Source organism: Octodon degus, unplaced genomic scaffold (genome assembly GCF_000260255.1).
Source record: "Octodon degus isolate 3935 unplaced genomic scaffold, OctDeg1.0 scaffold00031, whole genome shotgun sequence".
Taxonomy (NCBI): domain Eukaryota; kingdom Metazoa; phylum Chordata; class Mammalia; order Rodentia; family Octodontidae; genus Octodon; species Octodon degus.
In genome coordinates, this window is record NW_004524607.1 from 18,094,638 (window position 1) to 18,110,125 (window position 15,488).

At 41.1% G+C, this 15,488-nt stretch overlaps 1 protein-coding gene across 1 annotated transcript in view; it reads right to left on the bottom strand.

Moving 5' to 3' along the window:
- Window positions 1–8,146: 8,146 nt before the first annotated feature.
- Kpna7 (karyopherin subunit alpha 7) overlaps window positions 8,147–15,488 on the bottom strand; it is a 36,913-nt gene continuing 29,571 nt past the window's right edge. The window contains exon 11 of the mRNA XM_012514392.1: window positions 8,147–8,260. Within this exon, the coding sequence (XP_012369846.1) occupies window positions 8,147–8,260 (114 nt within the window). The remainder of the gene's footprint in view (window positions 8,261–15,488) is intronic.

A 15,488-nucleotide genomic window follows, 5' to 3' on the forward strand; every position in this document is an offset into this window, starting at 1 on the left:
CTGAATGTAAGGTGTGCAGAGATTACAGAACAATTCTACCTTAGGAAGAAATGGGGATATCTCAGAAGCCACAGAAGACCTTGATCTAGGGTTTGTTTAAACAGCAGTATTCAAGTTTGCTGGCCAAAGATATAGGACAGGGTATTACAGACAGGGAACGACATAAAAGCAAAATGCATTTCCCAGCCGTGTTTTCATCAGATGTGCAATCACATAACTGCTATAACGTCTATCCATTCACTTTACTACACAGAAAATTGTTAAAGATGACAAAAGAAATTTGCCCACCTAAAAATCATCAGTCAGTAGTTTGTTCAGACTGTGAGCTGGCCTTGGTTAATTGTAAGATGTACCTTGATAACTTTTCATTGTGTATCAGATTTGTCAAGCATACTATTTTATTGCGCTCTCTGGAACAAATAGATAAGCAATGTCAAATAGTTCTGCTGAGACAGAGATGGAACTCAGTGAGCGTCTCCAAGCATACTCTGCAATGGCTTTACAAGCAGACATTGCATTGACCTTGGCTGGTATTTAGTATTTGACAGCTGATTTCCTTCCCCTAAATGTACCGCTTCCCTATGTCAGTGGTATTCGATATTTGACACATTTTCTAGTTAAAAAAATGAATAAAATAAAAGTCTCTCTTTAGATCTGACCACAGTAATTCTTAACTCTGTTTTTGAACTGCAAATCTCTTTGAGGATCTGATAGAAACTTGGGACCATTTTCCCCAGAAAAATTCAAATATGCAGATACATGCCAAATTTTGCATCTGATTTCAGTGGGCTTATGATCTCCTGAAATTAATTTGTAGGTCCTATAGGGCTCCAAAACCCTAGACTGACGTATGGATCAGGGGTTCAATTCCCAGCATGCCATGCTGGCCCCGCCTCTGGGGTATGCTGACATGGTGATTGAGACTGGGCATGGTGGTGCGCACCTGTAATCCCAGAGCTTGGGAGGCTGAAAACAGGAAGATCATTACGAGTCCATTCTGTGTAGTGAGACCCTGTAGACCCTCTACTAAATACATTTTAAAAAAAGAAAGAACTACTAAAGGACGGTTAACATTGGCAACTTCCCAGAGGTCTGTGTTCAATAGCAAGGATAGGAATAGCCCCCTCGAAAGGTAGCAGGTGGCTGGGAAGGGGGCAGCTGTAACCCACACAGACCCACCCTTGATCCCAGCTTCACCACATCACAGCTGATGCTAAAACAAGTTAATGAACTCCAAGCCTCCATCTATAAAATAGAGATAGTAATGCTTTCCCTAAAAGTAATTGATGAGGTTTAAATGTAGATTTAACAGTCTACTACTGCAGGCCCTCAGCAAATGATAGTTCTTACTAACACATGTAAAATGTGCAGGGTAGACTTTACTGCACAACCTAGTGGTGCTATTACCCCCCAAAAAATCTTTCAAGATATTGCATGGAGGATTTATGGTGGGTGTGGACAGCTGGAGCAAATGTCTCTTAAGACTTCATTTCTGTACCTGAGCAGGTGACTCAGAGGCCAGGAGCCAGATCAGATTAGCCTTTAAAGTCTTTTCTACATATAGGATCCAGTCTTCCTTTGCATTTCACCTACACATAAAAATTTTAAGACAATTGGATGCACACATTTAAGAATAGTTATCCACCTATTCTCTCTTAAAATTTAACTATCAGTTATTTATTTGCAGTGCTGGGGAGCAAACTGAGGATCTCAATACATTCTAGGTAAACACTCAACCACTGAGCTACATGCCAAACTTTTCATTTATTTATTTCCTTATTGCCAGAGGCCTTGAGAATCTTTCTCTACATTACAACCTAAGCTAAGTATTACCAGTTTGGAAGCTTTGCTGTATAATTACAATTTATCAAATTTATTATTCTTTAAATTTCATCCTAGTTTCTATAAAACAGACACTTATAAATTTTATTTTGGGAAAACCTACGGAAGTCTACATAATTAGACTTAATGGGAGAAATATTTTAGGGCCATTTGTACATGACACAGCAAAAGCAACAAAACTGTACATTAATGTCAGGTATTTGTCTTAGTGATGAGAAAATGGCTAATATACCTCTAGTTTTACTCTAAATAGTATATGTATGTGTAGTGTGTGTGTGTGTGTGTGTGTGTGTGTGTGTGTGTATCTATGTTCCATACAATTTTAACATGTGTAAGTTCATGTGTCTACTCCCATAGTCAAAATACTGAACTGTTGGGGGACTGGAGAGATAGCTGAGCAGCACAAGTGCCTGCCTGGCAAGTGCAAGGTGCTAAGTTCGATTCCTGGTACCAAAAAAAAAAAAAGAAAAAAACTACACTGAAATATAAAATTGTGTCCTATATTCCACCAAATACTGAGCTGCATGAATCCTTTATGTTGCCTTTTTTTTTTTTTTCCAATACTGGGGTTGAACCCAGGACCTTCACACCGAGTTCCCACCCATTTTTCATATTTTCGAGACAGGGCCTCACTAACCCATTCAGTTGCCCCATGCTGGGTTTAAACTTCCAGTCCTCTTGCCTCAGCCTCAGAGAGTCCCAAAACTATAAGAATGCACCATCATGCCCAACTACATTATCTTTTTATAACCCCACCCTGGAAGAACTGCCAACCACTCTTTTACCCTTCATTTCTAAAATATCATTTCAAAAAATGTTATAGAATTGGAATCATACAGTATAATCTCTTGAAATTGTTTTTCACTTAGTGTAATTCTCTGGAGGTCAATCCAAGCCACAACAAGTACCAACGAGTGAGTCCCTCTTTATTGCTGGGGGCTATTCCAAGGTGTTCACCTTCTAAAGGACATCTTGGCTGAACTCCCTTACGGGGCTATTACAAGTAAACTACTATGAACACTTGAGTATAGGTTTCTGGGTGAGCATATCCTTCTACTCTTCTGGGCTCAATGCCCAAGGTTGTAATTGCTGAATCATATGGAAATTGCATTGCTAATTTTATAAGAAACTAGTACAAGGAAACTGAGCAAGACCTTGTCTCAAAATAAAAAATGGTCTTGGGATGTTGTTTAGTGCAAAGGCCGTGGATTCAATACATCCCCCTGGGGAATGAGGGGGCAAAAAGATGGAGGAGGAGGAGAAATAAGGGTCAGGAAGAAGAAGAAGACCAGGAGGAAGAAGCAAAAAAAAGAGAGAGGGAAGGATGAGCAAAGTAAACCGTGAGGGGCTATCGCATATTGCCTTCCCATCAGGGTTATCGCTAGCATCCTTGGTGTTGTCACTCTTTTTTATTTTAGCCATCCTGATAAGTGTGTTGCTGTTGTGTTTTACAGCTTTTGAATTATTTGGGAGATAGATTATTTCTTCAACTACACGGAGCCAAGTAATTGGGAACAACACATTTAAAAAGGATGGAAAAGAAAAGAAAAACTATCCAGTCTTTCTGTAAAGACCCCCAGCTGACTTCCCTGGTCTATATTCAGAAACAACCAAGGTAATGAGGGAAAATGGCAATTAAACTGTTGCTATTAATGAAAAGATATAATGTTTGTTTATGGAGTAGTTCCCATGTAAGTGAGCAATGTCTTAAACCATTAAATTGCTTATCCTAATAAAAATAATTAAGACGTGATTAAGAATATAATAAGCTTACTTTAAAAATTTAGACCTGACAATTGTATTGTAAATAAGCAGCGATGTCGAGGCTTCTGATTGATACTCCTTCCAGATTTTGTAATCTTTATTGGTACAGGAAAATAGATGAAAAGCTCTCTAAATTCATTGGATCTCCTCTACAGTACATAAACAACATAACCAAGCAAATCAACAACCCAAAGGAAATCACCAGACCTTGGATCACTGTTTAGCGACTAAATAATTTGCAAGCTATAGGACAGGGTTGGAGGAAACCCTGCTCCATGTCCCCAGGGGTTCTCAAAAGCATGGTCAGCAGAGAACCAGCTTCAGCAGCATGACAGAGGAAATGCAAATACTTAAACGGAACTTCCCAGGCCCCACAGTCCAATTCAGTGCATCAGAAATCCAGGAAGTGAGGCCCATCAGCCTGTATCTTAAACTTCTCAGGCGATTCAGCTATGAGCTTGTATTTGCGAGCCAGCACTAGAGAAGTACAGTTACCTTGTTAACGTTCCCATCTCACTGCCTAAACAGGAAAGAGATATAGATCATTATGAGTCTGAGCTGCATAGTAAGACCCTGTACAAAACACATTAAAAAATTTAAAAAAGGCCGGCGAGGTAGCTCAGCAGACTAAATGCCTGCTTAGACAAGGGCAGGAACCAGGTTTCAATGCCTGGTATCACATGCCGTGCCAGACCCATCCCTAGGCACGCTGAGCCTGTGACTGAGTCAGGGTGTGGTGGCGCATACCTGTAATCCCTGTGGTGGGGAGGCTGAAAACAGGAGGATCACCACAAATCGAGCTGCCTAGTGAGACCCTGTACAAAACACATTCAAAAAAAGAAAGAAAGAAAGAAAGAAAGAAAGAAAGAAAGAAAGAAAGAAAGATAACATAACATACAAGAATTGGTGGAACCTACCCAGCTGTTCATGGAAAAGTAATCCCAGGGTATGAATTGTGCAGCAATCCAGGAAAGCTACTTTTCCTATAATTAGAGCAGCTCCGAAAAGAATGTCAATCAACAAGAATGAAATAGATTCCAAGCTCGGAGTCTGTCAATAGAGTGGATAAGAAGCCAGATGACCTTAATAATATAATAAAGAAAATAATTTCCATTACTAAGAAGCAAGTAAGGCAACCAGAGACAATAGGAAAGCAGGTATGGTAGCCCACACCTGTAATTCCCTCACTTTAGGAAGCTGAGGCAGAAGGATCACAAGTTCAAATCCAGACTGGGCACTGTAGCAACTTAGTAAGACCCTGTGTCAAAACAAAAAAGAGGGGAGTGTGAAGGCCACCAGTGAAAAAGGAGAGGGAGAGAGCGAAGAGGGGAGTGGTAGGTGAGAAAAACAAAAGAGAACAAGAAGAAAAGAAACAAAAGGACAAATATTCATGTATGAAATTCATGGTCCAAATGGGCAGCAAATCAAAAGGTAGTATGATTTTGATCTTGACTCTAAAATGATCTCCTCATAGAATCAAGAGACAAAACAAGGAAGTCAACTCTGCACACAGGAGTGAGTGTGGGTGTTGTCCTCCTTGACATTGTCCAAGTTCAAATGACAAAAGATGAAAATGGGAGAGTGGAGATGCGGGACAGAGACTGAGCATAGAACAGGGAGTACCAACATCTGTGTCTAGCAGGGAGAAAGCACAAGTTTCAAAGTGGTAGAAGAAAAAGTGTTAGACCTATTATTGAAAAATATAAATAGAAAAAATGAAAATGATAACTATAAAAATGGAGGCAGGAGGAAAGAAATCTTAGTTACTTAACTCCACATCTCTCTTCATAGGGAAACAACAAAGTTTTTAATTGGTGAGTCAAAAAATTACAGCATAAATGTACAGTCAGGAAGCTGAGGCAGGAGGATCACCTTGAGCTCAAGGTCAGGCTGGGCTATATAGTGTGTTCAGGACCAGCCTCAAAAACCTGTTTGAAAAAGAAAATAGTTTATGGGGGGAGCAAAGGGAAAAAGGGAAATCATAACATTGAACAGTTATTAAAAGTTATGGAAAACTTTATTTTTGTTGACGTTCTTGTCACATTATAAGCATTGAATTGAATAAATATGCAGAAGAAACCAGATTGGTTGTCTGTCTGTCTGTCTGTCTGTCTGTCTCTGTCTCTGTCTTTCTGTGTCTGTGTCTGTGTCTGTGTCTCTCTGTGTTGCAGTTTTAGGTACAAATGCTGTGAGATCACGTATTATCATTTAAATGACTCCTTTGCAAAGTTCTTTCACAGGCACCATGTTATTCTCTTTTTTTAAAATTAATTAATTTCTTTGTGTGTGTGTGTGTGTGTGTGTGTGTGTGGCCAGCTCAGCCCACCAGGGGGCGGGGCTGGCTGGCATGTGGTGCTGGGGGATTGAACCACGGTCCCTGTGCTTTGCTAAGCTTGTTCTAAGTAGGTGCTTTAGACCACTGAGTCATCTCACCAGCCCCCACCGTGTTATATTCTACCCCTCATCACTGGGAGAGAAAACCCAACACCAGCACCCTAAAGGAGCAGAGCTTTATTTTGGCTCGTGGTTTTCGACCATGGTCAGCTGGCTCCAAGGCAGGAACCGCATGGCAGAGGAGATTGGCAGCCAGGAAGCCAAGAAAACAAGGAAGAGCCAGGGAGGGAATCACACCCTTGCAGATCCCACCTGGACTGATGCACCAGCGTGCATGATACAGCAGTCATGATGGTGTCACCTTCCAAAAGCAGCCCCTCTGAACACATGAGAGTTGGGGGGGACATTTCAGATCTGCATAGCAATACCTATAACACATCATAACAGTGGGATGTTGGTGTTGTCTCTGTTTTATAGAGGACAGATTAAATACCAAAGCATTACAGGAATATTTGGGATCCCATGACAGCAAGTGAGCAGGCACATAAATCCATTCTGTTGAAGCCACCACACCCACCCTACAGTGCAAATTGCCAGGACATTTTGCTGTAGATTCTATCCTGGCTTTTACATGTCTTGAATTTTTAGCTTTCTGTGTATTTTGTGCTAAAGAGTATTCTAGTGTTTGTTTCTTTTTACAAAACATTTCATGCTTTTTCTTGAGGTTTGAAGAAATATGGGGAAATAATATTTCAGTGGTGAAGAAATCGGAATCTAAAAGCAGTCTAAAATTAAAATATAGGACTTCTCTTGAAGGATTTCCAAGGAATATGCTCACCTTAGTGGACATGGGCTTTCTCTTTGTATATAGTCATAAGTCTATCTTTGTTTTGCTTTTTTTCTGTAGCACAAAAGATTGAGCTCAGCCAGGGGATTTCACTGAGCTGTATCCCCAGCACCTTATTTACTTATTTACTTAGAGACAGGGCCTCACTAAGTCACTAAATTGCCCAGGCTAGGCTCAAACCTGCCAATCTCCTGCCTCAGCCTGCCAGAATTCTGGGATTGCAAATGTTTACTACCATATTGGGGCCAATTTTTGATTTTTAGGCACTAACAAAACCCCAGGAATCCTCTGAGTGACCTAAAAGCGTGGTCAACTTTTTCTTTTGAATTTCTAGAATAATTATTTTGGAAAAAAGAATCTAATGCTACCCAAATACTAAATTCTAGGTGCTGGAGAAATAGCTCAGTAGAAACAAGTGCTTCCCTGGCAAGCACAAGGGCCTGAGTTCAATCCCCAATTCCGCAAAAAAAAAAAAAATAAAATAAAATAAAAAAATAAAAAATAAAAAAATTCTAGGCAACTGGTAGATTCATAACTTTCCTAAGTCACTGGTTCTTGGCACCAATCTGCCACCTCCACCCCTTTCTCCTCCCATTTCTATAAAAATTATCCTGTAAAGGATTGCATTCAGGGGGTGGAAACTCCTTCAGGGGAAGGATGAGCTAGCCATGGATTTCCATGAAAGGGCCCTAATGAAACCTGGCCTCACCCTCTTTCCGAAACAAATCCAAAGACTAGCCCATTATGATCAAAATATTCCATTCAGATGAACTGTGGCTTGTACCAGTTAATATTCGAGCCTTCTTTTAATGTTTTGTTCAGAAGCAGCAAATACAACCATAATCCATAAATTCAACTGTCATTAAGTCTAGTCTCTCTTCTTAGGAGCTAGTACTTTCCTTCGTGGGAAATAAAACTATGTGCCCACTTCAATCTGAGAACACTACCTTATTAAGGATAGGCCTGGTGGCCCTTGGTCCTGTGCTGAGTTAAGACCTCTAAGACCTTGCTCTCAGAGAAGATTGCAGTGTCTAAAATGATTAGACCTCTAAGTGACAACCTAGCATGCAAACCTGCAGCAGAAATAGTTGTGGCTTATAGAGACAGAGCTGCTCAGACCTTTTAAAGAGCAAGGGCTGGGGGCTGCCTTAAGAGAAATCAAGTTACCGAAGATTGATATTGGCATTGGAGTTGGTAGTGTTCCTTAATTAATCACTACTAATTCTGAATCTCTTAAGAAACTGTCATAAATGTGGCCAAAATGAGGCATCCCAGTGTTCACAAAGAAAGGGCAGCTTCTGTCTGACACTGCTATTGTACTTTCGTGTTATTTAATGGTTAATGTGCTGCTCCGTCCTACTAGTTGTCAGCCAAAAATATGAAGACCATTTTTGGTCGACCTTTTAGAAGTTCTTGCATGGTAGCATATTGTCTGGCATACAGGAGCTTCTTAATCCACATTGGCTTAATAGTCTACAGAATAACTAAGGATAAGTGAAATAGTACAGATTATTGTGTATAAATAATAATGTTGTAATTCCTCAAAGATGGCTCTGGGGAAGAACACAACGTGGAAGTCTTAAAACCATTTCACAGACTAAGTGCCATTCATCCAGAGAAACCCTAGGCAAAGAGAGGCTGATCCAGTTCAGAAGGATGCAGAGACAAATGTTTGCATTCAGCGCATGACAGCGCTACTGTGTGCGTTGAAAAAGCAGATGAACCGAGACTCGAAACATCTATCCTTGAAAATCTTTATCATGTTCCCTTAGCAGAAAGAGTAGCTAGTAATTACATAGCATCCCTCCCTCACACAAACTAGATGTTATTAAACCCCAAATTAACTTAATTTGTTTTTATCAGAGCCTTTAAGTACTGGGGTACAGCTCCCACCCTTTTCTGGGTACTGGGGGAATCTTTATCCCATTCGTCTGCCCTTGTTTCTATTTTTACACGTCAGGGTGTGGGTAGATCTTCACCCAATCTCACCAGAAAGATGAGTTTGTTTTTGACACTGTGTGGAGTACAAGAGCAAGTTGCGACTCAGCACACCAGGAGGATGCCAACAGGAACTGTGGTTAACGTTGGCCGTGACTGGCACTTGCTGCAGTTTCTTTTGGTAATTGGTGCAAGCCTGTCAATGGTAGGGCACACCTGTCATCCTAGCACTCTGAGAAGCGGAGGGAGGAGGGTCACAAGTTTGAGCCCACCTTGGACAATTTGGCAATTTATTGAGATCTTTTCTCAAAAAATAAAAAGGGCTGGGGCTGTAGCTCAATGGGAAGGCCCTGGGTTCAGTCCTCTGTATTACCCTCACTGTCACCCCGCAACACACACACACAGAGTCACTAGAGTCACTAGTTCATGAATTTTCTGGTTTGCTTAAAATCATACACTTGGTGTAGCCTTGCCTTCATCTTCATATTAGAGTCAATGTGTGCTTGGAGAATCAAACACTGAACTCAAATTTAAATGCTGGTTTCTTTTTATTGTTATTAGTACATGTTTGCAATACATAATGATTATGTTCATTGTGGGGAACTGGTACACGTATGTAACATACCTCAATTCTTTGTACCTCCCCCTACCCATCGCTCCCTTCCCGCTCCCAATGTTGGTCTAGGTTATTTATTTTTTTTAATTTTTCTGTATTTAGGACAGGGTCTACAGGGCCTACAGGGTCTCACTACATAGATAAGACCCGTAGTAATCCTGTTTTCAGCCTCCCAAGTGCTGGGGTTATAGGAGCGCCACCACACCCAGTCTCAATTGCTGGCTCAGTGTGCCCCGTGGCTGTGGGGCCGGCACAGCACACCGGGGATCGAACCCCAGTCCCTGAGCCTGCCTAAACAGGCGCTTTAGTCCGCTGAGCTATCAAGCCAACCCTGGTCTAGGTTTAATCCAACCACAGGAAATGTGAACCTACTGCCCTCTTTCTCCTATTGTCTGACTGAGGTGGACATTACCCACTGGGGGCTGTTTAGTCCCCTGCTATGTACACTTACCAACTACAGTACCTAGTGTCTTCGTTCCTACTGTAAAAGTAAAAGGGTCCTCATTTCCTTTCCTTCAGTCTCTAGCTAGCCTTGGTGTCCAGAGGTGCTCATCACTATGGCCTCTGCAGTTCTAATACAGCACTGCTGCTTAAGGTACCTACAGCTTTTTTTTTTTTTTTGCCAGCTCAGCCCACCTGAGGGCAGGGCTGGCACAGTATGTGCTGCTGGGGATTGAACCGTGGTCACCTGCACCTTCCTAAGCTTGCTAAGCAGGCACTTTAGACCCCTGAGCTATCTCACTGGCCCCTATCTACGGCCTTTTGACATTCTGTTTTGGTGTATTCATTCTCTATCTCTTTTTCCCCTTCTATTCTCTCTTCCTCCCCCTCCCCCAAGAGAGCTCTGTATTCAAGCTCTGATCTACCCCTCAATAAAAGATGCAGAAAAGTTGGGTAGCTGCTGTGGTTTGGATATGCTTTGAGTGATTCCCAAGAGCTCTTGATTTGAAATTTAATCACCCTTGAAAGGTATTGAAAGGGTAGAAACTTAATCTGACTGTAATAGTGAGAGGTGGAACATTAGGGAAATAATTAGGATCAGATAAGGTCATCAGGATGGAGTATTTGTCATCAAATCCTAGTGACTTTAAAGAAGAGGAGGAATGACTGGGTGACTGGGTCTCACAAACGTATACTCTTGGTCTCCTGGCATGTGATGCTTTTTACCACTTGGGCCTCTACCAGATATGGGCCCTTGAACCTTCAGAACTGTGAGCTAAATATTTTTTTCTTTATAAAATTCTTAAACCCCAGAAATTTTGTTACAGTAACACAAGACAGACAAATACACTAATCATGTGAACTCCAGTTTCTTGCCTCCGTATTTTTGCCTCACTTCGTTTAACATATTGACACAGCCCCACCTCATTTTATAGAAGAAAAGCTGAACTCAAACAAACAGAAAGAAAAGAACTAATAAATGAAGTATTTGATGACCAGAGGAACTACAAAACTTGTCCAAGTTGAAACTATTTGGAAGAAAGAGTCAGGACTGGAATCCAGGGCTCATGGCTCCAAGCCAGTTTATTTTTCTTACTCTGCTGATGCACCCCACATAGCTGATAGGATAAGCTATTGCCAGCTAACCCACAACCAGTCCGTGTCTCAGAAAAGCAGACAGCAGGTAAGTTATGTACTGTATGCAGCCACCTTCTTCTTGGGTATATGACATACTGGGGGGCATGTGCCAGGTCAGAGTTGTTCCAGTTCACTCTCACACTGTAATCCAACCTACCGCCAGCCACTCCTTCCTGTCTTTGTTGAGCTGCCAGCCATCCCAGCAGGCCGACTCCAAGCACATGGGCGCCTGGCCAGCAAGTGACTAACTCCATCTCGTGTGCCCAGACCACATACAAAAGGCAAGCAGCTCCGTTTCTAAACCTTGCTGGACAGGTTGGTTTTAGTAACTTCAAACTACAAATGCGCCTTTGTTTTGTAAATCGAGTAAAGAACGATTGAGAGGGGACAGAAAAAAGGCTCAGCCCTTGTGTGTGATGAGCCAAGGCTACTGGGGCAACAGTGACTCAGCTTAACAGGGCTTCCAACGGTTTTATTTGAGAAAATGTCTCTCACACATGTTTTCATCAACCAACTTACCTCCTACTGCCACTCAACTGGAGGCTCCTGACGGGGAAAAAAGTACTGCTTTAAAATGTTTAAAAAATAATATGATCCCAGTCAGATTCTCCTCAGCCTTTTGGCTATGATCATGTGTAAAAATAAATGTGTATGTAGGCTCAAACTAGAAGGGGAAGTGCAAGCATAAATGTGGTTGTGTTGGAACAACAGGATTTTTTTTTCATTTTTAATGTTATATATAAAAGATAAACACATAGCTAGCATGTATTCATAATAAACATGGTATATATTTATATCCTATATTATCTATATAGTGTATATATTATTATTTTTGTTTTTTTTGAGATGGAATCTTGCTATGTTGTCCAGGCTGGCCCCAAACTCCTAAGCTCAAATGATCCTCCTGCTTCAGCTCTCATGTAGCTGGGACTTATATAATATATTCTTACATTTTTAATTAAAAATTTTAACTAGTATATGTTTCTGTCTTGACAAAATACATCTTTTGGATTTAAATAACTAGAGCTGTAGAGCTTGGTTTTTCAGTGTTTGTGTGTGTCAGCTAAAACTAGGATGTAAATTACTTGAGGGTAGGAACTTCCTCTGGTTTAAAAATGTTTTTTTCTTGTTTTTGGGATAAAGTCTCTCTATGTAGTTCAGGCTGGACTTGAGCTCACTTTGTAGCCTGGCCTGGTCTTGAACTGACCATGATCCTTCTGCCTCAGCCTCCTGAGTGCTGGGATTACAGGCATGCACCACCATGACCAGCCCTAAAAATTTTGTCCCAAATACTTGACCTCAAATACTCCTGGAAAGCGTGTTTAAAACATTAATAGTTGTATCCTTCCCAGAGAGCTGGTTGAATTGTAAAACTTCTGAATTTTTGCCATATTCCTGGATGGTGCTCAGGGATAGGTTGTTAGTATCTCCTGCAGGGCAAAATAGGGTTTGTGTGTATATGTGTGTATGTGTAGTTACACACACACACACACACACACACACGCACGCACGCACGCACATGCATGCACACAGCAGAAGCTCTGGCAGACCTGAGGAGTGAATAATCATGGCCCTCAATTACTTTATAGAACTTAAAAAGCTTATCTGCTGCTTGACTTAAGTTAATATAACACTTACCATTAGTGTAATCTGAAAACTTAATTTTATTGTATTTTTAGCCCCAGCCTAAATTGGTAGCCTCTTAGGGGGATACTGTAATGACTCTCAACTTAGTGGACACCACACTTAGGGGACGCTGAATGCAAAGAACAAATTAATATGAGGTGTGGTAAAAAATCTGGTGACTGTTTAAATTTTTAAAAAACATTACAGTAAAAGACACATTGCTATTAATCCCCCTCAAAAAAAAAATCTATATTTGAACACACTTGTGCCTTCATTCTTGTCATCTCTGAAGCAGTTCACACAGTTTAGGTTTGCTGTAATTTCTGTCAAAGAGAACATTACAACAGGTTCTCTCCTACCTTACTCACTGGATTGGGCACCATGCAACTTCTAGGTCTTTCCTAAAGTCAAAAAGACCATGAAAAGTAAACATTTCAAACTGATTCAGGACTTTGAGGCAGCCATGACAACACTACTAAAGACACCCATGAAAGAATTTCCAGAACTGCTTCAGACTGACGAGGAAGTGTGTTAGAAGGGAAGAAGACTCTAAGGAGGATCCATAGTAATATGTCTTTTCCTATAATATTTTTTAAAATGTTATACTTTTACTATACTTTAATCACTGTACATATTTCACTTACTTAACATGTAAAACCTAATCTTGTGCCTGTACCTTGCCCAGAATGGAAGAAAATTAGAATAATTCTCCCAGATCAAAGGATAAACTGTCCAGAAAACTAACCATACTGTGAGAAAAGATCTGTGGATCTTTTTATTTTATTTTATTTTATTTATTTATTTGTGTGTGTGTGTGTGTGTGTGGCCAGCTCAGCCCACCAGGGGGCGGGGCTGGCTGGCATGTGGTGCTGGGGGATTGAACCGCGGTCTCTGTGCTTTGCTAAACTTGTTCCAAGTAGGTGCTTTAGACCACTGAGCCATCTCACCAGCCCCAGATCTGTAGATCTTTTAGTGCATGCTCAGGATTGAAGCTAGAGCCTCATGCATGCTAAGCACACATTCTAGAACTAAGTTATGTTCCTCTGCCCAGGAAATACAGATCCAATAGCTGAGGTTACCTGTTCAAATGGCCAGATTTCTGCATGGCCATCCAACAGAAAGCGGTCACTGACAAGCTCATCTCAGGGGGTTCCACTGATCCTGAGGACCTTTCTAATAGGAATAGAGATGCAAGGACACTGGGCACTTGATAGATCTCTTCTCCATGAACATGTCAAACTAAAAGCAAACACAAACCTCCCCTCAAAGAATCATCAGTGCATCAGGCTGGTGAGGTAGCTTAGTGGACTAAGCACCTACTTAGGACAAGTGCAGGGATGAGGGTTCGATCCCTGGCACCACATGCTATGCTGGTCCAGCCCCCAGGCAGGATGAGCCAACTACTGAGTCTTTGTGCATGGTACATGCCTATAATCCCAGTTCTGGGGAGGCTGAAAACATGAGGATCACAATGAGTCTGAGCTGCATAGTGAGACCCTGTACTATATACATTTTTTTAAAAACTATCAGTGCATGAAAAAGCTAGAGTTGATGACTTCAGAGATAGGATCTTGCATTAATAAAAGAGGAAGCTTTAAAAGAAAAACTTTAAAAAAAAAAAAAGAAAAACTTATACAAACAAAATTCTACAATTTAAGTGACTGAAGAAATGAAAAGCCTGGAAGGAGAGATAAGGCAATGTGGAAGGACCTCAGAAAGTAAATAACAATGGTGGAAAGTGGGACAAGAAAATAAGAGAATTGAACTGGTCATGGTGGTGCACGGCTGTAATTCTGGTATCCTGGGAGGCAGAGATGGGAAAATCATAAATTCAAACCAATCTGGGGAATTTAGCTACCTAGAAGGACCCTGCCTCAAAATAAAAAATAAAGGAAAGAGCTACAAATGTAGCTCCATGTGAGGGCTTTTGGTTCAAGCCCCAGTACTGCAAAATAAAAATCATCTTCAGAGAATTCCACAACAGGATTTCTGCCAATGAGATTTCTGAATGCACTTGACCTACAGAGATTTGGGGAGTGGAACCCTTTGACATTCTCTTCTTATGCTCTTGTCTTTATCTCAGACAACTGGAGAGAACTTGGAGCAGAGATTAAAATATGAACCTGATTCCTTTATGATTCCATCTCAACTGTTAGATTGTTTACTTTAACTTCCTGCAAGTTTAACTACCTCCAAATTGGGTCTTTCAGGCCAGGGAGATGACTCAGTAGAATAAGCGCTTCCCTGGCAAGCACAAGGGCCTGAGTTCAATCCCCGGTTCCACACACACACACACACACACACACACACACACACAATTAAAAAAAATATATGCATATATAAAACTGGGTCTTTCTGAAAGGTGCAACATCTAGTTAGTCAGCAGGAAAAGGACAGACATTGGTAGACTGAGAGTCAGTCAACGTGTTTTACATAAAGATTCAGTAGTAGGTGTGGTGGCACACACCTATAACCCCAGCACTCTTGGGAGGCTCAGGCAGGGGAATCACAAGTTGGAGCCCAGCTGGGCATCTTTGGATAGGAATGTAATTCACTTCAATGACCCTGAGTTTATTCCCAAGTACTGGGGGGTCAGGAGAAGATCCAGATAGTAAATATTTTCAGGCTTGTAGGCTATACGGTCTTTGTCTACTCAGTTCTACTGTGATCCAGAGATAAGATGTAACTAATGATCATGGCTGTTTTTTTGAGGGTTTTTTTTGTGGAACCAGGGATTGAACTCAGGGCCTTGTGCTTGCCAGGGAAGCACTTATTCCACTGAGCCATCTCCCTGGGCCCTCATGGCTGTGGTTTTTTTTTTTTTTTTTAATTTTATTGAGAAACAAATAGCAATGAGACAGGTTCAAACCAAATTGGTAGGACAGTTTCAATAATTAACACATTGTATACTCTCTTCCTACTGGTTATTTGCTGTACAAGATG